The following is a 21,639-nucleotide window of genomic DNA, read 5'->3' on the forward strand; positions in this document are numbered from 1 at the left end:
ATCCCTGACTTTCTAAGATACCGTAGCTGCAAGTGGTGACATCTAGTGGGTTATTCGCAAATAGGAACATTCAGTGAACCGAGTGTCTTTCCACACAATTTTTCTTCTTTATGCAGTCTGCACCTAGAAAATTAAGGCAGCGTTGCCAACATCTTATCATGCCAATCACGGCTGTGTTTAAGGAAAGTGAACAAAATGTGGAAATGAGGCACTTAAAAATGTCAAGCTCTTAATTTCCACAGTTTCATGGACAATAGGTTGCCATGGGTGTTTTTAGACCAGAAGGAATCTGTGTGGTACATTGTTAACATGTTTTACTTTTAAAGCACTTCCCCTCCAAAGTGCACAAGGTTCAAGGTCTCATTACACTCCTACTGCAGTCCTGATCTAAGGTCCGAGATGCAGCACACAACTTATCCTGCTGGGGAAAACACCATTAATCATGATCAGAGCTGTTTTCATGACCCCAACAGTAAATTAATACAAAAAATATTTTTCTCAAACCTGTATTCTTAGAATGTGATGGTCATCATCAGTTTATCAAACTTTTGTGCAACCTATTCTACAAACATGTTTTAGTTTACTTAATACAGCAGTATACCACAAAACTACTGCATTGGCAAACATCCCCAATGAAACTGAAAGTCATTTAATGCAGCTGGTGAAACATTAACATTGACTGTATGCATTAGCATTGGAATATGTAAATACAGTGTGAGCAAACGATGAGTGGTAAATGCAGGCGAGCAAAAAACTGTATATTTCCAGCTTTATAATGTTTGTACACTTAGTAAAAGCTAAATTTCACTTTCTGCCTGCTTATTTTTCCATTCATCACAAAATATGACAATATTGAACAATATTGATTGAACAGTGGTTCTATAGCCCAGTCAGTATTTTAGAAGCAGTACCTACTGTATCAAGTTTGACAATGTCACACACTTTATTCCAGTCCACTGTCACAGGCCTCCTGGAAGAGCCAAGGTATATAGACCAGGTCGCCACGGGAACCTGTCAAACTCTGTGGGATTCATATAGCACATAGCCAAGACTGGGTCCTGCTTTTAGGCGTTTCCTAGTCAATAAATGTTAAAACATTTTTGAACTGTCAGTTCAGTTGAGCACTTCAGCTTCTCTGAGGACATCTTCTTTTTGCTGGAAATAGTCTCTGAACCAGGAAATGTGTTCTCTCTTCTGCTGGACAGTCAGGTAGGGATTGCTGGACAGACCGGTCACCACGAGTTCCATGAAGTGACGCACTGGTCCCTTGCTGGGGAAGCCCTCATTCAAATGTTTCTCTAGAAAGACGTGCTCATGGAATGGGACACTGGCTTCCTCCTCCAGGCCTGATAAAGTACAAGAACACACCGACACCATGCCCCTTAGCCAATCTTTTTTTCCTTTTAGGTTTCTGTTATACAATAGAAACAATTACAGCACTGATAACTCACCAGCTTCATTGTTGACTGGGTACTGCCACATTTTCCCTTCTTTGGTCCACTGGATCAGTTCCTCAAGTGCATTGCGAGGCATTTGGTTGATTGATAGAGACAACTGATTAGCAAAGTCTATGTCCCATAGAGTTGGCTGTGCTGAAATATGAGAAAAGAATAGTTGTCAAACGCTCCAGTAAAGTTCAAACCAAAAGATTTTGTAAGTTGATATAAAACTCAAGGTAAACAAATTTGTCTTTTCATTTCATTTTTATGTTTGGCTAAATTTGTGAGGATAAATAAAAACACAAGCTATAAGATAAGAGAGATATTGAGCTGAGAAACTGAAATTTAAGAAAACACTTCCTAAAGACTTGAAACAATATTTCCTAACCCAGTGTATAAGCAGTAAAAACTTCAAACCATATTCAGCGTAATCCTACATGTAAGATTGAAGTGAAAAATTAGTCATACTTGTAAAACGAGAGATGCAGTTATAACTTGCTCAGTATTTTGAAAAACATTGTGCTTGTTCTTTACATAATGCTACATTTAACCTTGAGTTGTGGCCAAAACCTGTTGTGTGAGGTCACAAGAATTTCTAACAAATACAACATAGTAAATGTTTGTGCCAAATTTCAAGAAATTCTGTTATGGCAATATCATGCTTAAAATAATGAGACAGGTGGACAACAAAAATACGGAAAAATCTAAAATAAAAAAAAAAAAAAAAAAACAACAACCTAAAACTAAAATTATTATTACCAACTGCTGATTCAACTCCAGCTTCATCCGTCTTGGGAGAGAAGATATTGAGTCTTTTCACTCTGAACAAGTTCCTCCAAACAAAAAAAAAGGAAAAAGAAAAAGTAAAACAAGGATGAAATACACAGTCCATCTGAAAAACCATCTGAATAAAGGCAAAAACAATTACCTTCTCTGAATGCCGCCAAGCTCAGCAGTTATTCCTCTGCTCTGTGTGTATCCCCGCTCCTCATCATCATCAAACTGTATCTGATTTGTCTGACGAGCATTAAATCGTTTGGGATTCTTTCCTACTTTCATGTCAGCAATTATCACTCTGAGAAAAAGTTATTGAAGTCATATTCATTACATTAAAATCGGGCCTTTTATTTTTCATTGTCTAAACTGACACAAAAAAAAAATTATAATAATTAACATCCATATATTAGACGCACAGGACTCAGGACACATACCCAAGGTCTTTCATGTCCCCCTTCTTCTGAGCTTCAGTGATAGCTTCGTGTTTCCTCAGTTGTTTCAGCAGCTCAGACTCGGCCAGGCTGCGGTTGGGCAGAGTGGAGGCAGCAGCAGAAGCAGCTGCGACCAGTTCAGGATCCAAAGTTGTACTAAAAACCGCAGAGACTGGAATTAGTGGTTTAAGAAAGACTTAAAGACTTTAAGTTATCCTTTCAGGATAAGAAAGTACAAACTTTAATGATACCCCCCTTACCTATGTGACGAACCCTGCTCTGTAGCCTTCTGAAACATACTGATGGTGCTCTCCATAACAGCTGGATGTGATTTGGGTGCGGACACATAATTTTGCTTTGCTTTCATTATTTTGAGCTTCCTCTTATTGGTAACGTCCACTTTCATGGCTCCAAGAAGGTCAAGGAGATTCTCTTTCCCACTCTTAGCTGTATTAATCTTTACTTGGCTTGGCTTTGCTGCACTTTGGTCAATTTTGACATCCACCTGCTGCTGTACTGAGCTTTCATCATCCGTCTTCAACACTATCAGCTCTTCCCTTTGTTCAGCCATCTTTATGTCCGTTCTGTCTTGTCCAGCTTTCTGTGCAACCACACTTGGGTCAGCCTTTTCATCTCTGTCATCTTGTGTTTTTTCATCTTGACCAGAGAGTATGACGTCAGGTTTCTTTTCACAGAATTTGACTGAACATGTGCTGATGCTTTTCACTCCAGCTTCATTTCCAACCCTATGTTAGGTGGAACAGACAGTGAATTATCATTGGTCTAAGAACCTGAGAAAGACTACATGTCACTGAACCGTGTGTGTTTGGATGCCATTGTGAACTGACTTCATCGTATTATCCTGTTTGGCAGTCAACATTTTCTCACACGGTTTACAACGGTAGATCTCACATATGATAAATACACCCCTTCCACACATTAGCAACTCATCCACAGTGAAGCTAGCATCAATGTAAGTTTACCATCATGCTCACTGCTGGTCTACACATTGTGTAAATTTAGAATACCTTGATATAACAAATTATGATCATATTGAAACTAATTCCACTGTCAATAATACTGTATAAAACGTCCCTGACAGAATTTAAGTTAAGAAATTGACGGTAGTTTTACCAGATCACTTGTAAATACTGAAAATGTGTAAGCGGACATTCATAAAACAGATATTCGGACAATGTGGACAAGGTAAAGCTACAAAGACACATGGGATTTTGTTTTTAATATCTCAACTCTGAAAAAAGACCAATACATCTGCAACTTAAACGATTTTGTATCAAATACGTACGTCTTTTCTTTCACTGACTTAGAAGACCATATGATAATCGAAACATGATTGTGTTGTCCAAACAGAAAGAGTGTCATTCTACTAATGCCATGAAGTAAAGTTTATCCATTTAGCAAGTTGGGACAAAACAAACAAACCAAAAAAACTTTGGCTTCATAGCAGCTGTAACTTCAACTGCGTGGAAACAACTAGCCAGTGACAGAAATGTCCGTCAAAATGTTCCACCGGTGCAGGTTTTTCGGCTGCACAAACAATAATGCAACACTGAAGAATAAATTGCAGTAGCTGCATTTAGCAGGCTGTGTGGGATCGTCTGCGTGTGTAAGGCCCCACTCACCTGAAAACTACAGCCGTGTCACATTTAGCTGACAGCACTCTCCACTCATACACACCAACGCCAGAATTTCGAGCAGCGTTTGCAGTCCTTAATAAAAACCTGTACATGTTTGCTCCTGGAAGTGTCCTTCCACGTTCCTGACATTAGTCGCCGTTGTTGCAGTCCAAGCGTCCCCCTGCAAACTCGAAGATTACAATGGTTCCGGGGGCTCCGAACCAATGCCATTTTCCCAGGAAATTGACATTTTATTTTCCACAACAAATTAAATTTTAACTTTAGATTATATTATTATATGGTTATTGTTTAAAATATTTTTATATAAGCTCTTTTTAATATGATTTACATTAAAACTTTGGCGGTTATTCAAGTTGTGCTTACCGGAAGTCTCGCGATATCACAACCAGTTCAAACGTGACTCAAAATGGCGACGCAAAACAAGCGCTAATTCACGAACCGAGGTCCCAGCCGCAAACCATGAATTAGTTATATTTTTAAATCAAGCGATGGACATTCATCGAGATGAATTAGCTCTTCGTGCCATTTTCTGTTGCAAATATAGCAATTGACTTTTTCTATTCGCTTAAGTTCCTGTTTGAACTCAGAGAGGAGAGAACAACTTCGCTCAGGTAAAAACGTCAACGGAAGCTAGTTACTAGCATGCAAGCTAATACACAGAATTAAGCCCACTTAAAGTTAATATTAAAGAAATATAATATTCTATAATAAAATCGCCAACAAAGGGTTAGGTTAGCTTAAATGTGACATTTAAAATTGTGTTGCAATTATGCTGTCCGGTGGAGTAAAAATACTTTAACGTCTCTTATAGTTTGCATGTAGCTAGTTGGTTGTTGTACCGTCAGGCTCGTCAAACTGTGGAACTCAGTTGGTTTGTTTACACACACCAAGTAGGCATGAAAATCATTAACACACTGCTGTTAATGGTTTTCATTCCTTGCAACAATTGACCTGGACAGGCTCATATGAGTGAGTTTATTTTGAGAACAGAAATAACAGAAATAATAAGTATCCCCCTTCAGTCGATATTGAACTGACATCTGGCTTCTCTCTTTCGCGTAATTGCTCTCCGAAAATTGCACAATTAATTTATCAGGTTTTTTAAACATAAGGTTGTGTTTTAAATGTAGTAATAGTCTAATAGTATAACCCCTAATCTGTTTTCGTTTAAAAAAAAATCGTACAGATTTGGCTTCATGTTTGCGATTGTTATGTTCGAGTCATAATACCAAATTCTTGTATGCTCAGTTGGACGTGATTGGAAAAGATCTCACAACTTGTTGATGTTATTACAACGATTGTAGATTTTCTGGCGTGTGGTTGGATAGAGTTTGGCTAAAGTTAATTGTGACCCTGGTTCTGATTGGCAACAACCATCAGATTATAAAACTAAGAGTGGCCTACCTTTTTGTCACTGCCCCACAAAGCTGCATTTTGAAAAGCTGGCCAAAATCCAGCCTGTTTATTATCAAGTGTGATAAAGAAATGCACAAAATCTGTACCTGTATGAAGTAAAATTTCTGCCTAAACAATATTTAAATTATGATTTAATCATCAGCCTTTTTGACTGTAATTTTTAATTGTTTTCAACTACTAATTCATGAATAGGTGTAGCACAATACAATGATATTGGGTCTGTCAGTAATTTAAGTTTAATCTGAAATTGTGACCGATTTAACACCTGCTAAGCTTTATTTATTTTATTTAATGCTAAAAAATTTCCACTTAATCAAAGCTTTATCATAATGTGTGCAATGCTTTGGTGTGAGCATATGAGATGTGATAATCATAGACCTATGTACTTTGTCAGACATGGCGGAGGAAAGACGGCAAAAGCAGTGTTCAGTAATCCTGCCCACAGAGTCCATGAAGGCCATGGCAGAGTCTGTTGGAGTGGGGCAGTTGCAGGAGGAGAGCTGCGTAGCTATTAGTGAAGAAGTCAGCTACAGAATTAAAGAAATTGCACAGGTAAATCACAGATGATTGAAGCTGACATTATGTTAGTTTCTTATACAAACTTTATATTTTAATTCTGTCTTTTCAACCTTTTACATAGGATGCCCTCAAATTTATGCATCATGGGAAGAGACGCAAATTAACCACCAGTGACATTGATAATGCTCTCAAACTAAAAAATGTGGAGGTAAGAGAGGTTATATACACTATAGAATAAATTTCCAGACAAAACAGTTTGGTTGTATGAATGTGTTAGAAGAAAAGTATGAATTGGGTCTTCCCTTCTCGAAGTCTGTGTTCTAAATAAAGTCTTCTTGCTTTAGCCTCTGTATGGCTTCCAGTCGCAAGAGTTTATCCCTTTTCGCTTTGCAAGTGGTGGTGGAAGAGAGCTTCATTTCTATGAGGAAAGAGAAGTCGACCTCAGTGACATCATAAACACACCACTCCCCAGAGTTCCACTAGATGTGTCTCTCAAAGGTACTCAGATCATCATATTACATGTCAGGATATTGTCCTGTTTTGATTGCATGGCTCGTGTGCTTATATGTCACCCTCCTGATGATCCACAGCCCACTGGTTAAGTATTGAAGGGGTGCAGCCTGCTATTCCAGAAAATCCACCACCAGGTGAGTCCTGTTTTAAATTCTCTTGATGAAGAAAAAAAAACAAAACACATGATTAATGACGTTACTATTAAATTGTACTTCCTATGTTTCAGCACCCAAAGAACAACAAAAGGCTGAATCTACAGAGCCACTCAAAGTTGCCAAACCTGGTCAGGAAGAGGAAGCCGCTATTCAAGGAAAGAGTCAGGGGGCAACGGCTGCTGATGGCAAAGGTCTAACATACATTATGTAAAAATTGAGTTTCTGTTCTTGTCTCCTGTGCATCTACATCACTTACCAGTCCATCAAACCCATGTAGCCTTCGTCACATATGTTTGGCTTTGTCTTTCAGGAAAGGAAAAAGGTCTAATAAGGTTGAAACCACGCAGCACTCACGAACTGTCGGTGGAACAGCAACTCTACTACAAGGAAATCACAGAAGCATGTGTTGGCTCTTGTGAAGCCAAGAGAGCTGTAAGTTCATATCGTTTATACATAATTTATTTTATTCATTCTGAAGATTAATCAAATTTTTTATTGAGAAATTACGCAGTAGACCCCTTTAATTTGCCAGTAAAATAAAGGTAGCACTTTGCATGTAAAAGGCAGTTCCCATTGCAGTCCACAGAACTGTCCCATATTTCATACCATTTTTCCTTCTTGGTTCTTTCAGGAAGCTCTACAGAGCATTGCTACAGATCCTGGATTGTATCAAATGCTTCCAAGATTCAGCACATTTATTTCTGAAGGGGTAAGAGTTTTTTCACGCATTTTTCTAATACTCAGCTCATGAAAAACGCATGACTCTGAGATAACTGACTTAATACTTTCCTCTAAGGTTCGTGTAAATGTGGTGCAAAATAACTTGGCTCTGCTGATTTACCTAATGCGGATGGTCAAAGCGTTGATGGACAACCCCACCTTATATTTGGAAAAATATGTGAGTAAAGAAAACAAATATACATTTTGTATCCTTTTTTTTTTTAAAGGTCAAATCGCAACAAATACTTTTATTGTATTATATTTTTTCTATCTCTATTTGTAGCTGCATGAACTCATCCCAGCTGTGGTGACATGCATTGTGAGTAAGCAGCTGTGTTTGCGACCAGATGTTGACAACCACTGGGCATTGCGAGACTTTGCTGCTCGCCTTATGGCCCAAAGTTGTAAAACTTTCAGTACTACAACCAACAACATCCAGTCCCGTATTACCAAGACTTTTACTAAGGTGAGTTTTTCAGATGCCTAAAAGTGTTGAAATAAAGACAACTTTTGTTACTAAAGCAAAACTCATATAACCTGACCCTTATTTTTAATGATTGGTCATTTACAGTTTTGTGGCCATTAAAGTGGTTAAAAAAATTGAATCCAAAGATATTGTGCTGTACTTTCTGGATTAAAGAGTGCACCTGAATATAAGCCGTGCCCGCTAAATTTAAAGAGGAAAAGAGTTTTATACATATATCGGCAGCACTTGTTTATAAGCCGCAGGTGTGGGAAATATGGGAGTGTGCGAGAAATGGCATGTGGCAGGAATTGTGTTACACAGAAAGATTTCAACTTTTCGCCAGATCAATAGACTTTAAGTTGAAAGCTGCATCATATCCATTGCTTAGTGTGTTTTTCATGATAAGGGTTTGTGCATGAAGCACAAAATAAATTACTGAGCTGAAGAATTAAATGTGGGTGTGTTTCATTTAATTCAAACTATTTCATTGGTCCACTGTGACCTGCTAGGTAATTTCATTGGTCTGATGTGACGCTAAATGTATTGGCGGCATGAAGCTCGTTACCCATAAAAATCCATAAAATGGCTGCATAGCTGTTTCAAAGCGTGTGAAAAAAGTAGAGGCTTATAATCTGGAAATTACGGTATGTTTGAAGTGACTGTATATAAAGACAGTAAATGCTACACTTGAATTTGATAACGCTGTCCAAAAGCAGACCTAAAGCAAACCATTGCTTTTGCAGAGTTGGTTGGATGACAAAACTCAGTGGACAACGCGGTACGGCTGCATCGCTGGACTAGCTGAACTGGGACCTGATGTGAGTGTAATTCTGCATTCCTTAAACCTTTTATCATTGTTTTTGTTCTTCTAACATTCGGGTTTTGTTTTCTGTAGGTGATTAAAACATTAATCCTTCCTCGGCTTACTGTAGAGGGTGCTCGCATCAAAGCAGTGATGGAGGGACCCGTGGTTTCCAATATTGATAAGATAGGAGCTGACCATGTTCAAAGCCTCTTACTGGTAATAAATTACATTGAACAGTTATGCATTTTAAAAACAGACAGCTTCCAAGATCATTATGTTTGTAGACTAAAGCAAAACATTCTATATGACATTCATCAGTAACTGTTTCTTGTTATAGGCCAGAACTGAACTTCATATGTACAAATGTGCTTTTGTTTTCTTGTCAAAGAAACACTGTGCAAGTGTGATTGCCAAGATACGCCCTCAGCCAGACAACGTAGAGCAGTATCGGACAGACTATGGATACCTCGGACCCATGCTCTGCTCTCATGTAATGAAAGCCAGAACTCAAGCTGCGCTGCAAGCTCAGCAAGTCAACAGAACGACATTAACAATCACTCAGGTGCATTTTATACGTCATACAGTGAAACGTTTGTAAGCCGTTTTAGACAAAACATCAATTTGTAAATAAACAATGAATAATCAGTGATGGCTTTATTTTGCAGCCTCGTCCCACCCTCTCTGTCTCACAGAGTGGACTAAGTGGGTCAACAGGACCTCGCACTCCCAGCATCATTAAGGTTCCAAGCTCCCTCACCCTCATGTCCCCTCGACCAGGCACCCCATCACAGCCTTCTCCCCCAGCAACAAAGTACATCGTCATGGCAACAAGCGCAGGAACTGCCACAACCCAACAGGTACTTTACTTAATAAAACCTTTCTCTATAAAACCCATAACTCCTTAACGCATGAATTTAAATATGTGCTTGTTCTCTTCCTTTAGGTAATCACCCTAAGCTCTTCTCAGTCAGCTTCACCAGTAACTAGCACTGTTCCAAGTGCCACCTCGACCTTGCAGCCTTTGGTAAAACTGGAGTCTGGCAGTGGCCCTGGACTGACAGGATCCCGACCTCTACAGAAATACATAGTGGTGTCTTTGCCCTCCTCTGCGTCTTCTTCTTTGGAGCCAAAGAGCTCTGTGATACCAACCTCAATTTCCTCAACCTCATTAGAAGCAGGGATGAAGATGGAACGGTCCGAGTCTCCTGGAGCGAGCACGCAGTCACCACACTGAGACTTGTTTAGGTAGTGGAGAATCTTACCATGTTTGGTGCAGCTGAAAACACAAGGTTTGTTTGGGCTGAACGTAAAGGGTTAAACTCTGGAATGGTATGAAGGGGAAGAATATCTGAACTTTTGACTGATTCAAATGTGACCAGAAGTTGTAAATATATTAATGCCCAATGAAATCTGAGGTCAGTCTGTGAGATCTGTAATGATTCATCTTATATTCTAATTGATTTCATGTTCTTTTTTTTTTCTTTTTTTCTTTTTTTTTTTACTCTAAAATAAATTGGATTTTGTATGAACGCCTTTATTTGATGTTTACATGTCGAATAAATTGCTTACTTAAGAGTACATATGATTATCAAATAGAAGTATGCTATAAAATATAATTAATAGCCATAGTTATTGGTCATTTTTGTTTCCATCAGCTCTCATAAATTGTTATGTATTTGTCATAAGACAAAGCAAAGGACTTGGATGTTTAGCGCTGGCTGTATCATGGTCATTTCGTTTAATCAGAGGGAGGATGACCAGAAATTTTTGAACAGAGTTAACACATTTTATAAAATTCAAGTGAACCCAAGATCATTAAAGATAAAATAACCTCATTAATTTAATTTAATTTAAGGTCTCTATTTAATGAATGGCACAGGAAAGTAATTAAGTACAAAAGCAAAGTCCCACAGTTGTCTCAGTATGCTCAGGAAATTGGCTGTATCTTGTTACGGCTTTTTATACTGATAACCTGACGAGATTTACTTAATTAATTCAGTAGTTAAAGTTTACCTTCACTTCAGCATAGGCATTGTTTCTTTGTTATGAAGGGCATGATTAACTTCAGAGAAGATGCCAAAAGAAAATTAGTGATAGAAGTAAACGTTCTTAATATAAAAAGTGTTCAAATAATAAAAATAATATTTAAAAATATTTCAAAACTAATCATCTGCTTAAGTTGCTAATTATTTTTGAATAGCAACAGTTTGTTTGCTTTTTCAAAAAACACTTTTGAAAAACCCACATTTTCCCCACAGTGAACAGCAGCAGCTCAGTAAGTAATGAACCATAACTGACGGTTGGAAAGAAAATAATTACAATATAAATACATTAAACACATCATGTATACAAACATTAAGAACAGAATAAAACAGATTTCTGTTAGCTGATAGAGCAGACAAATAATCTTTGACCAAATAAGTAATATTGTATGTGTACAATATCACAAGTGGTAACTCCCCTGGCGCTGAAGCCCAGTGGAGTTTAGAGACTTGACATATTGAAGCTGTCCTCCTGTCACATAGTGACCCAATACCATCCTTGGACACCTGACCTCGTTTGTCACATTTCTGTGTATAACAAGACTCCATTTTTTAACTTCAAGTTAGAAAGAAAAGTTTAGCCCGAAGTTGAACCATGTGTTAACTCACCACTTAATCATCACTGTCAAGCGTTTGAAAAGTGAAGAATTTAAAGTAATGCATATAGATTGATATTGTTACACAATTTAGGGAGATATAACGTAAAATTGAAGATCAAGCATAAACTGAGGGGATTGTTTTCATGCTTTGACTTTTTATTTGAGGAATCATTTATCATTTTCAAATTTTCCGCTGTATCACTGAGAGTGTTGGGGATGTTATCTGACAGCTTGTCTCAGCGAGCAGAGTTCAGTCAGGTCCAGGTGTGTCCTCTAGATGCCAGCTAGAAATGTCCCATAAATAGTCATAAGGTGACTGCTACAGAAAGGTAGGTACTATTATATTATTGACTTAAGCTATCCTGGTAAAGGTGAAAAGAAAACTCGAGAGCTTGTTTGAGAGGGGGAGTCAGGAAGTGAGTCAGGATGGGGTCTAGGTGTGGATAAAGATCTGCTGGAGACGGCTGGCACTGGCACCCTCTGAAGGATCAGCGTTGGTATACCAGGCTGGCTGACGGGTACAAGGACAGCATTCCAAGTGTAAAACTGAAAATCAGAAACAGAGTCAACTTTTAAACTTCTGCTGCAAAACACATGAACATAACTGTAAACAATAATGACTTTCTGGAAAACACCCTTGTCTCTTTAAATTACAGTTTTGCAGGAGGTGGAAGAAGAAGAGAATCAGAAAGACCAAGACCAAGAGCACGAAAAGTAATTTCAGATTAAACAGCAGAAAGTGACAGTCAGACATCTGTAGTCCTGGTCTTCCTCCTCCTCTCAGATTATTTTCCTGTTCTCTACCTGGACACCCAGACCTGTCTGATATTGGCATCATCACATCATTAATAAAAAGCTTGAACTATTTTAAATCGTTATGTGCAAACTATGAAACGCTGAAAGTCATTGTTGTAATCGCATTTTGCAGAAAAAGCTGAAAGTAGGTATGAAACTTGTGCCTCACTCAGTGAAAATTGTTTCTTCTTTTTGCTAAAAGAGTTATCGATTCACTAAATAAATTCAGACCACAGAGCACCTGGTTCAGAAACAATTAAAACATATTAATCTGTAAAATGTGTCTATATTTATTTCAACTATTGTACAATATTAAGGGGAAGAATGAAAACAGCTGGACGAAGTGTTTTTTATTCCCTCACTGTTGGTCATCAGAAACCGTTTGATCAGATTACTGAAGGTCAAATCTCTGCTCGGCTTCAACGGTCACCTGAGAGGAAAACCCTCTGACTGCACTGCAACTTCTATCATTACTAGTCTAAAAAATACACTTTGAACATCTCACAGAGATATCGTCTGTTTATAGTCTGTTTCAATTGTTCTCTGAGAAATGCATTTCTGAAAGTCTTAAATAACCTGAGTATTTCTGCAAAGTAGAAAAACACTGACCCAGGACTGAAAGTGTTTTTATATTTCTGTTATTTATATGATCTTGTTCAGATCTGATGTCATCTCTGCACATTGACTGGAAAATGTGCTTTATCCAAACAGAGCTGTCCTGTTAAAACACAGCGAACAACAAGCTGGATTAAAACAATAAATCTCACATCTTCCATGCTGGAACAGCTTTAGTCCACTTTAGTCGAAGGTCAGTCAGTCCGGTCGGTTGGACTCGTCTTTGGCCGGAAATCACCGAGTGAAATTTGTGTGTGAACGTTTTCTGAGTTTGTTTGTGTTCAAATGATGATCGAGATCTAAATGATATCAACGTGTCACCATAGCAACCAAACCTGCCTCACACATTATTTCATTAAAAAAAAAAAAGTTTTGATAAGTTTTGGGCATACCGGTGGTATATTAGCTAATTCATTTTTAAAATACACTGAGCCCATAAATATAAGAAAAAAAAAAAGATTTTATATTTCCGTAAAAAATAATGTCTAAAAATCATTTACCATAGCCACTAATACAGCAGCAATGGTTCACAAATAATCTATTTATAATCAAACGCATTTATTTCGAGGGGAAAATTAAGTCAAATCATATTTAAAAAATAGAGCAAAGCCAAAAACCTTCATTATTAAAATATTTCATGCCGTTTCATATTTGCTACATACATTTATGAGACCATCCTCTTGGCAAAATAAAAGAAAACGAGATTTAAAAAAAGGCAGACGTTTGGAAAAAAGATGCAGATATAAAGATATAGATGTGACAGATGACCACGGAGTAAAGTTTTTGTTATTGTCTGAATTGGGTGTAATGCCAAGAAAATACAAAGAATAAAAGGGTCATTGTGGAAACAAAGGTCCGCACGGTGAAGAAGAAGGGGACGTTTTAGGCGGGAGAAGGAATCTGTTCTTCCTCATGTCGACGGCGGAGGGCAGCACCGAGCTTCAGAGCCGGACTGACCGCCGGGAGGAGGAGAAGAAGAAGGACGGCCGGACTGACAGGTGGACGCAGCGGTGGAAAGTTGTCTTTGGCTTCTGGGAGCATGGATTTTAAAATACGGGCTGCAGAAAAAGAGGACTGTAAAGACATATCGAGAATGATAATGGTGAGTCAGAGTGGGTTTACTGGGAGGAACGCCTCCATTCCCTCTGCTGCAGTATAAAGTCACATAATACATTATTAAATCCCCTTTTCACAGGAATTGGCTGTCTATGAAAAAATGTCCGAACAAGTGAAGATCTCGCACGAAGGTAATTTTGTTTGAGATTCTTGGTGCATAGATAAAACACAGACAACTTGCTACTATCCATCCACTGTGGACCTTCAGTACTGGAGGATTTAATGAAAGAGTGAGCCCCCAACACACACACATTGTATATATCAATCATTAACACGCACTGGATCCACGTCTTAGGCCTAAAATCTGCTTAATCACTGAAAAGGATTGCTCACCACAGTGTCTTTGACAAAAGTTGGCCAGACTCACATCTGTAACAACACTATGTCCATTAACACACACATGTTTAGTCCTTCAGCAGGAAAAACTCAGGCAAACCTAATGCCACAAATTCATACAAATTTTAAGTGACATTTCAGTGACGCATACTGCACTGAGCCTGGCAAATATTAACCTATCATAAACTTACACATAAATCTGTTCTTCAACTGATATGATACATGAATATCTTATGTGCAGTTGCAGTAGTAGCTTTGTATGTTTGCGTCTGTGTGAATAATACATGTCTGAGCTTAGTTATTACAGGAGCAGTAAGGCTTTGTGAGACATAGGAAATGATACATAGAGTGCAGTAATCAGTAATGGTAATACAGTCAGCTCAGAAATTGTGAATTGAGCAGTGTTGAACTTTTAGTAGGATAAGATCTCACACCTTTGTGAAATTTGTAAGTGTGCTTGATTGGGTGAGCAGGGTTAGTGACAGGTCACCTTTAAATTATACACAATGCAACCAACTCGGACTGCATTATGCATTAAACGCTGTTTGAACAGACACTGCACAAATATATACCACAGCACTCCCATTTTTCACGAGTGCAGGAGTTTCTAAACACATGCACACAGAGGTCGTATTTATCATAAATCTTTTTCACAGGTGTGTTAGTGAGCACCTCGTTAGAGCCTTCATCACCCTTGACAGGTGGGGCATATCAAGATTGTGATTACACAGTGAGGTTACTGTACAGGTGTGCCTTGGGCTGGTCATGTTAAAACGTGCAGCTTCATCACAAAGGGCAATGCCACACACGTTGCACGTTTTCAACTTGTTTCAGTTCACCATCCCAACACCACAACCAAATATTTTCTGCAAAGAAATCCTCATGTTCTGATTGCCGTTTTGTCATTGTGACCAACTTGAGCGGCCAAATGCTCACCTTTTGGAGCCAATCTTCTGTGTCATTGCCTCACTTTGCAGCATCATCATGCATGGCACAGAGTTGCAAAGATCTGCGTACAATTGCTTGAAGCTGAAAACATCCCAGTGGGCTGCATACTCAGCAGCCATGTCATCCACTGAGCACATTTGGATGCTCTTAACCTGTATGTATGCAATTGGACTTCCATGTCCTACTAATAGCCAGTGACTTTGCAGAGCTGCTGAAAGAAAGTGGACCAGCAAACTGCAGACAGCAACCTGATCAGCTCTGTGTAAAAAAAAAAAAAAAAAGATGCTTTGTGTGAGACAAATGTTGGTCACACCAACCAAAACGCTCAGTTTTACCATAAATCATGCAAAATCCCAAATCCAGTGTCTAATAAATGTGTGTGTGTAAATAAATCTGTTTGTTGGGATGGTGAGCTGGAACAAGCTGAAAACCTGCAACATGTGCAGCAGTGCCCTTTGTGATAAAACTGCACATTTCGTAAAACAAACTTTCCTTGTGACCAGTCCCAGGTACACATGTAATAACTATGCTGTGTGATCAGCATGTTAAAATGTCACATCTGTCAGGTGGATGGGTGATCTAAAGGAGAAGTGCTCACTCACAGATGTGTATGTGTGTGGGTGTATGAAAAAAAAAAAAGGATCTTTTATTTCAGTATAACATAAACATGACACAATAGACATTTCTTATATCAGTAGAAATGAGCCAACAAGAGAGTAATAGAAAAAGACTTGAAGTTGAGCAGCTTTGACACATTCAGGATCACTTTGCAAATGTTTTATGACAGAGTAAATGCAGCATATATATAATTAAACAGCTTAATTGGAGGAGAACCTGCAGATTTAGCTGTAAAATTGTGAGACCGACAGAGGAAGGATGTTATCCTTAGCTGGAATAATATGATTTCTTTCCACCTTTGAGTGCCTAATGGCCTGTTTTATGACAACCTCACCAAGTGCTGGGATATTAGTGACTCTTATAAAATAAGAGCTAAGTTGTAAAAAGTTCATTTATTTTCAGGTGCCTTACATGTTTATATTTTTCATTTGTATTTTGGGTGGTAACAAAGACAACATAACTTGGAAGAATGCAATGTCTGTGACATATATCGGTCTTCTTTTACTAGAACTGGAGCGTGATGGTTTCTCCCAGAATCCCTTCTTTGAATGCCTTGTCGCAGAAGTAACTGATGAGCATAAATCTAAAGAAGGTAAAGGTGAGATGTAGTTTTTCCTTTTCAGCCAGCTTTGAACTTATCAGTATCTTGTGCAGATGATAAAAGATTTGTTTCCTAACCGTTTGTGCCCATTTCGTACCTGTCAGATCATAATAACTATTCAAGTGTTGCCTCATAAATCAACCTTAACTGAAGGCTGGTGCGGGCTTTTGCACAAAAATCATAATCCTTACTCAGAAAATGTTCTGTTAATAAAGATGAATGCATCGTACACACACAATGTTCGAGTAGTCAGCATTAAAGGAACTCCTCATAATTATCAATTTACTTCATATTTATTTGCTTTATAAAGAAAAGTGATCAAGCAGATCAATAACAATCTGTGTATGTACTTTAATGATAGTTATGCAAACTCAAATTTGAAATGACCCCACTTCTCTTTAAGACACAAATACAGTCATCCCTTAATTTTATGGAGCTTTTAATTTCCCTTCTTGTCTTTGGGTGGCTTGTGTCTTGTCCATATAGGATTCAAAGTTGTCGGCTACGCCCTTTACTTTTACACTTACAGTACTTGGAAGGGACGCACAGTGTATTTGGAGGATTTGTATGTGATGCCAGAGTTCAGAGGTAAATTATATATGCTGTCGAATTGTGAATTAAGTGATAGTTCACTTTTTTCTAAATCTGAATATTTTTCTATATTATACAATATTCTTGTTTTATTTGTTGTATGGATATTTTGTCCCCAAATAAAAAAAAATCCTTCGTGATTTCTTCTTGAACTTGTGATTTAAACATTTTTCCTCTGCAGGAAATGGCATTGGCAAGGGTTTACTGAGCAAAGTTGCTGAGGTAACAATGATTTTTGTGTATGAGCTGTTGTCCTACGTGATGAGAGGTAGCAGTGAATGATCAACTAATAGTCTTTTGATTGTTCAGGTGGGGAAAAAGAAGCAGTGTGTGCGGTTGCAGTTGTCTGTACTGAACTGGAATACTCCTACTCAAGATTTCTATGCTGCTAAAGGAGCTCAGGACCTCACTGCCAGTGAGGGCTGGCACTTCATTCGTTTTGATGGACAAAACCTGGACAATTTAGCAAACGAAGCCCCTAAAAGTTAGAAGTTTTTCAAGAAAAAAATTTTTATATATATGGTTTCCTTTCTGCCTTGACTCATGCTTTGTAAAATATTAATAAGCTTCAATTTAGTGATTGGACAGATTTTGTCACAGTGATAGTGTCACAATTGTAAAAGATACAATCTGTAAAATTTAGAAGTGGGTAGTTGAGACCCAGCTGAAGGCCGGGGGTGAAGATGGGTGTGCTCCAACTCATGAGCAGTGCCTACCCCTGTGATAATATAGAAATGACTACTTAGTACTCATGGGTCTGAAGAACAATGTATTTCTGGGCATCAGGACAATGGTCCCATTGCATGAAAAGGTTTTTAGTTAGTAAAGATAATTTTACATGTTCTAATTTCATTAGAGGGAATTTTGGAAGGTTGTGATTTGTCTTGAGTAAACCCAATCTCAGTTGTACACTTTATGTTTCCCAGCAGGTGGCACATTGAACTGCACACACAATGCCAATAGAGCGCACAGTTTGATGCTCAGTGATGCCCCTCTCTTTAAAATGGCCTATTGTTTGATGAACTCCAGATTATGTGGAATTGCACATCATCTTTTATTGCTACAATAAGTTCTGGGGGCTTTTAATGCCATAATTTCACCAAGAGGCCAACAGGAAACAGGCAAGGTTGCAGCAAAGGTCTTGGGATGGAATCAAAACCAGGACATTGCACCGCACCACTCAGCCACCTGGTGGTTAATACGCGCACACTTGAGTTTTCTGCCAGTTGATGGAGTTAAATGTAAAAAGAAAAAAAGATGTTTCTTTTCTTTTCTTTTTTTTTTTTTACTTTTTTATTAATTACAAAGCCCAACATTTCTGTTCATCTTGAAATGGATCCTCTCATTAAAATTCTAGTGCACCAGTCACTGAAAATGATATTCGTTTGTGTATAAAACATTCAAATCCACAATAGGATATGTACAATTCCCCATAAGAAAACTGTATACCACTACATTTAAGAAACACATGCAGCAAAAAAGTTCAAATACAGAAAAGCCTACAAAGATGATTTTTAAATTCATTTTAACCCTGTTACTCAAATGTGAAGTTCAAAATGAAGTCACGCTGGGTGAAACCTCATACCAACACCTACATACCAACAGAAACTTCATAGACTTGAACATGATTAACTATGGAACAGTTATCTGAGGATTAAATATGAGCAGTCTACAGCAAGTTAAAATATGAACATGTGTACTGAAATAGTGATGCAAAATAAATGTAATCATGAAACCAATTTTATATTTTGTATAAACTTTTACATCTGGGATTAGCCCCAGCACGCCCTGTGAGGCTGTCAGATAAGCGGTATAGATGATGTGACAAATTTTTCACATCGATATTTTAGGAGTAAAACTCTTAAACTCTTAAAGTCAACTGAGGTGTAACTGAGGCTAAAACCATTTTATACAAATCTCACTGAGCAATGATAATAAGTTACCCACCAAAACTGTCTAAATCATTTGAAAAAAATCTGAAATAGTGATGCAGTTTTCAGTTTGGCTTAAACTAATAAATCCCCAGATTAATCGATGGTTACTGTTCATAAACTGGTTTTCCAGGTAAATGTGGCCCTCCCATAGTGAATTCTGTCTCCTAACGCACTCTGCTGATGCCTGGTGAAGTGACTCAGACTTGACTGTATTAGTTCTGATACAATCAGACATATGCATTCCTTCCGTAGTTGCTTGGCACGGACTGAGATGTTGCCATAGTTGACACCACGTGTCCTCTGGAAGACTGATGATATCGATATGGTCTAAAATACAAAAGGCTTGTTTTAATAAGGAGAACATACAGCAATGCATCCATACCCATTGACTCATACCCAACTTTTCATCAACAGATACTCACACTTTTTCATTGGGGGTATTCACTTTGCAAGCAAAAAGCAGACATGAACCTCCACAGATGGCAAGTATGGCTGAAGACCAGCCGATGTAAAGGCCCTCTCCAATCTCATACCTGCGATAGAAGACGATTTAACATGATTTTTGCAATTTAAGTTTATTTTGACTTAATGAAAGACGCAGATTGTATTGACTTACTTAGTCCCTGCATAAAACTGGTCAAAGAACTCCTGTGTGATGTTGGCTGCATACCAGGATATAGCAATCATGGTGCAAATCCCTACAAAACAAAACAAATCCCTTCCTTCAAACCATTGTCGTATTTTTCAAGACAAATGTCACACATTAATCATGAAACTGTAAACTTTTACATCTGGAATTAGCTCCAGCACGCCCTGTGAGGCTGTCAGATAAGTGGTATAGATGATGTAACAAACTTTTCACATCAACATTTTAGGAGTAAAACTCTTAAACTCAAAGTCAACTGAGGTGTAACTGAGGCTAAAACCATTTTATACAAATCTCACTGAGCAATGATAATAAGTTACCCACCAAAACTATCTAAATCATATGAAAAAAATCAATAGACAGTTATGTCTATAGAATCTTAGAGTAACGATAACCTTTCGAACGGGTGACCCATTTTCTGATAGCTTGTCTTCTGTACACAGATGGATTACCATGTTAACCTCATTAAGGGTTCTGTGTAAAGGTTTTCCACTTTTTCTTACAACCATTGCTCATTGGTCAAAATACTTGATACCAGTTCTTCTAAACCAGAGGGATTGTACAGTTTCATCTATATTTTTAAGTAATTGTTTGTACCATAAGCTTGGCAGGATTGTTACTTTTGTCAGATGCCTCACATCCACCTCAGTGTCTTTACCCTGTAGTAGGAAGAACACTCCTCCTATTGCAGCAATCCTTCCTTTCAGGACGTAGTTTTCTCCTCCTACTTTCGAGCACTTCATTCCTGCCAGAGTCGCCACAAGCCCAAAAGTCCCAAACACAATGGAAGCAATCATCAGTGCACGGGAGGCCTGAATGTACCCTGTGCGCAAAGATAAAAGAAAATGTAATCACACCCTTGCTTCAAATTACACATTTCCCTAAAATACCATTTTCAGAAGTGCTGTTGTCTACTTCTGCCCTAATATATCACCCCTTTCAATCTTCCCTCTCAAAACACTAAATCTTTATGTTGGAACTAGAGAATGAATTCTGTCTGTGATAAAAGCTAAGAAGACAACAGTTAAAGACTGGGTCTGGGAATCCAGTGGGGTTTTTTTAAGCTACTTTGTAGAAAAGCCTGCCCCTTGATTGTTGTGTTGATTGTTGTTCAGAGTTAAAGACACAGGAAAGTATTTATAGCAATCTGTTTATATTCCATATTTTAGACCAACAAAGTAACTAAATCTATCACATTATAAATAACATTAGGTCTCCTGGGTTTTATCATTTTTTGAGTATCAATTTATCTTTACTGTTGTTCACGGTTGTTGTACTTACTTACCCTCTTTCGTCTTATCATGCCTTTCCATATATCACCCCTATTTAATGATTATATGATAATGATTATAGTACAGTAGAAGACTCCTGAAAAGTTTGTAAAGGTACTTTGAGGTCATGTTTAAATCAAGTGAATGAGGATGAACACTAACAAAAAAAAGAATCATTCTCGGTTGATTTGATTTAGCAAATATTTATACTGTCCTGTTGTACTTAACATGGTCACTCCTTTACAAACGAGGAGATGATTTATAAAGTACTCAGATTCAAAAGTGTTTTTTTACCTACACAATTCTTACACCAAGTTGCTCTAAGAGTAAAGTCTTGAATCTAATTTTCTGTATCCCAATCTGATAAGTAGTCATCAATATAACAAAACAATTGCTAGGTTGACCACATACCATTCAGTGCAAGCAAAGATGGAAAATCCCGGCAGTTGTGAACTCCAGTAGAGTCAGTTGCACAGGACATCCACAGATTTTCATAGATGGTTGACGTTGTGATAACATTACCATCCACTGTAGAGACCCTCCAGTATCGATTTGGAAGGGCGACCCCAACCATCAACCAGCCCAGAAAGCCCAGGAAGAAGGCAAAAGCTTCCACTATCGCATTCAT

At 38.0% G+C, this 21,639-nt stretch overlaps 4 protein-coding genes across 5 annotated transcripts; 2 read left to right on the plus strand and 2 right to left on the minus strand.

Moving 5' to 3' along the window:
* Positions 1-628: 628 nt before the first annotated feature.
* mrps31 (mitochondrial ribosomal protein S31) lies at positions 629-4,445 on the minus strand. The gene is made up of 7 exons (XM_029519579.1): positions 4,291-4,445; positions 2,908-3,393; positions 2,651-2,803; positions 2,368-2,514; positions 2,199-2,272; positions 1,452-1,592; positions 629-1,346 (listed from the first exon to the last, which is right to left on the minus strand). The coding sequence occupies exons 1-7, from the start codon at positions 4,395-4,397 to the stop codon at positions 1,114-1,116; spliced, it is 1,341 nt and encodes a 446-aa protein (XP_029375439.1). The 5' UTR covers positions 4,398-4,445; the 3' UTR covers positions 629-1,113.
* A 261-nt stretch (positions 4,446-4,706) lies between these two features.
* taf6 (TAF6 RNA polymerase II, TATA box binding protein (TBP)-associated factor) lies at positions 4,707-10,436 on the plus strand. The gene is made up of 15 exons (XM_029519511.1): positions 4,707-4,916; positions 6,116-6,273; positions 6,362-6,448; positions 6,585-6,738; positions 6,831-6,887; positions 6,980-7,099; positions 7,219-7,340; positions 7,540-7,617; positions 7,705-7,806; positions 7,912-8,094; positions 8,838-8,912; positions 8,990-9,115; positions 9,288-9,461; positions 9,565-9,756; positions 9,843-10,436. The coding sequence occupies exons 2-15, from the start codon at positions 6,118-6,120 to the stop codon at positions 10,131-10,133; spliced, it is 1,917 nt and encodes a 638-aa protein (XP_029375371.1). The 5' UTR covers positions 4,707-4,916; positions 6,116-6,117; the 3' UTR covers positions 10,134-10,436.
* Positions 10,437-13,959: 3,523 nt separating this feature from the next.
* On the plus strand, positions 13,960-17,838 carry sat2b (spermidine/spermine N1-acetyltransferase family member 2b). Of its 2 annotated transcripts, XM_029519927.1 has the most exons (6): positions 13,960-14,052; positions 14,146-14,197; positions 16,477-16,560; positions 17,056-17,157; positions 17,342-17,382; positions 17,470-17,838. In XM_029519927.1, the coding sequence occupies exons 1-6, from the start codon at positions 13,990-13,992 to the stop codon at positions 17,647-17,649; spliced, it is 522 nt and encodes a 173-aa protein (XP_029375787.1). In that variant the 5' UTR covers positions 13,960-13,989; the 3' UTR covers positions 17,650-17,838. The 2 variants fall into 2 exon arrangements, with proteins under 2 accessions (XP_029375787.1, XP_029375788.1); XM_029519928.1 differs by lacking the exons at positions 17,056-17,157; positions 17,342-17,382 and having other exon boundaries at positions 17,470-17,630.
* Positions 17,839-19,321: 1,483 nt separating this feature from the next.
* On the minus strand, positions 19,322-21,639 carry LOC115054436 (claudin-15-like). The gene is made up of 5 exons (XM_029519678.1): positions 21,423-21,639; positions 20,399-20,563; positions 19,711-19,792; positions 19,517-19,627; positions 19,322-19,421 (listed from the first exon to the last, which is right to left on the minus strand). Exons 1-5 carry the CDS (start codon positions 21,637-21,639, stop codon positions 19,322-19,324), a joined length of 675 nt encoding a protein of 224 aa, XP_029375538.1.

Source organism: Echeneis naucrates, chromosome 14 (genome assembly GCF_900963305.1).
Source record: "Echeneis naucrates chromosome 14, fEcheNa1.1, whole genome shotgun sequence".
Classification (NCBI taxonomy): Eukaryota; Metazoa; Chordata; class Actinopteri; order Carangiformes; family Echeneidae; genus Echeneis; species Echeneis naucrates.

Bases quoted from the DNA above. Each gene is read 5' to 3' on its own strand.
- mrps31 (XM_029519579.1), bottom strand. From the start codon at position 4,397: ATGTACAGGTTTTTATTAAGGACTGCAAACGCTGCTCGAAATTCTGGC. The intron at 2,515-2,650 runs GTATGTGTCCTG...ACTTTTTCTCAG, and splicing joins GGGGACATGAAAGACCTTGG to AGTGATAATTGCTGACATGA. The intron at 2,273-2,367 runs GTAATTGTTTTT...TTTTGTTTGGAG, and splicing joins CTTGGCGGCATTCAGAGAAG to GAACTTGTTCAGAGTGAAAA.
- taf6 (XM_029519511.1), top strand. From the start codon at position 6,118: ATGGCGGAGGAAAGACGGCAAAAGCAGTGTTCAGTAATCCTGCCCACA. The intron at 7,807-7,911 runs GTGAGTAAAGAA...CTCTATTTGTAG, and splicing joins CCTTATATTTGGAAAAATAT to CTGCATGAACTCATCCCAGC. The intron at 8,095-8,837 runs GTGAGTTTTTCA...TTGCTTTTGCAG, and splicing joins TTACCAAGACTTTTACTAAG to AGTTGGTTGGATGACAAAAC.
- sat2b (XM_029519927.1), top strand. From the start codon at position 13,990: ATGGATTTTAAAATACGGGCTGCAGAAAAAGAGGACTGTAAAGACATA. The intron at 14,053-14,145 runs GTGAGTCAGAGT...CCCTTTTCACAG, and splicing joins ACATATCGAGAATGATAATG to GAATTGGCTGTCTATGAAAA. The intron at 17,383-17,469 runs GTAACAATGATT...TTGATTGTTCAG, and splicing joins TACTGAGCAAAGTTGCTGAG to GTGGGGAAAAAGAAGCAGTG.
- LOC115054436 (XM_029519678.1), bottom strand. From the start codon at position 21,639: ATGAATGCGATAGTGGAAGCTTTTGCCTTCTTCCTGGGCTTTCTGGGC. The intron at 20,564-21,422 runs GTATGTGGTCAA...CTTTGCGCACAG, and splicing joins ATCTTTGCTTGCACTGAATG to GGTACATTCAGGCCTCCCGT. The intron at 19,628-19,710 runs GTAAGTCAATAC...CTTCTATCGCAG, and splicing joins CAGTTTTATGCAGGGACTAA to GTATGAGATTGGAGAGGGCC.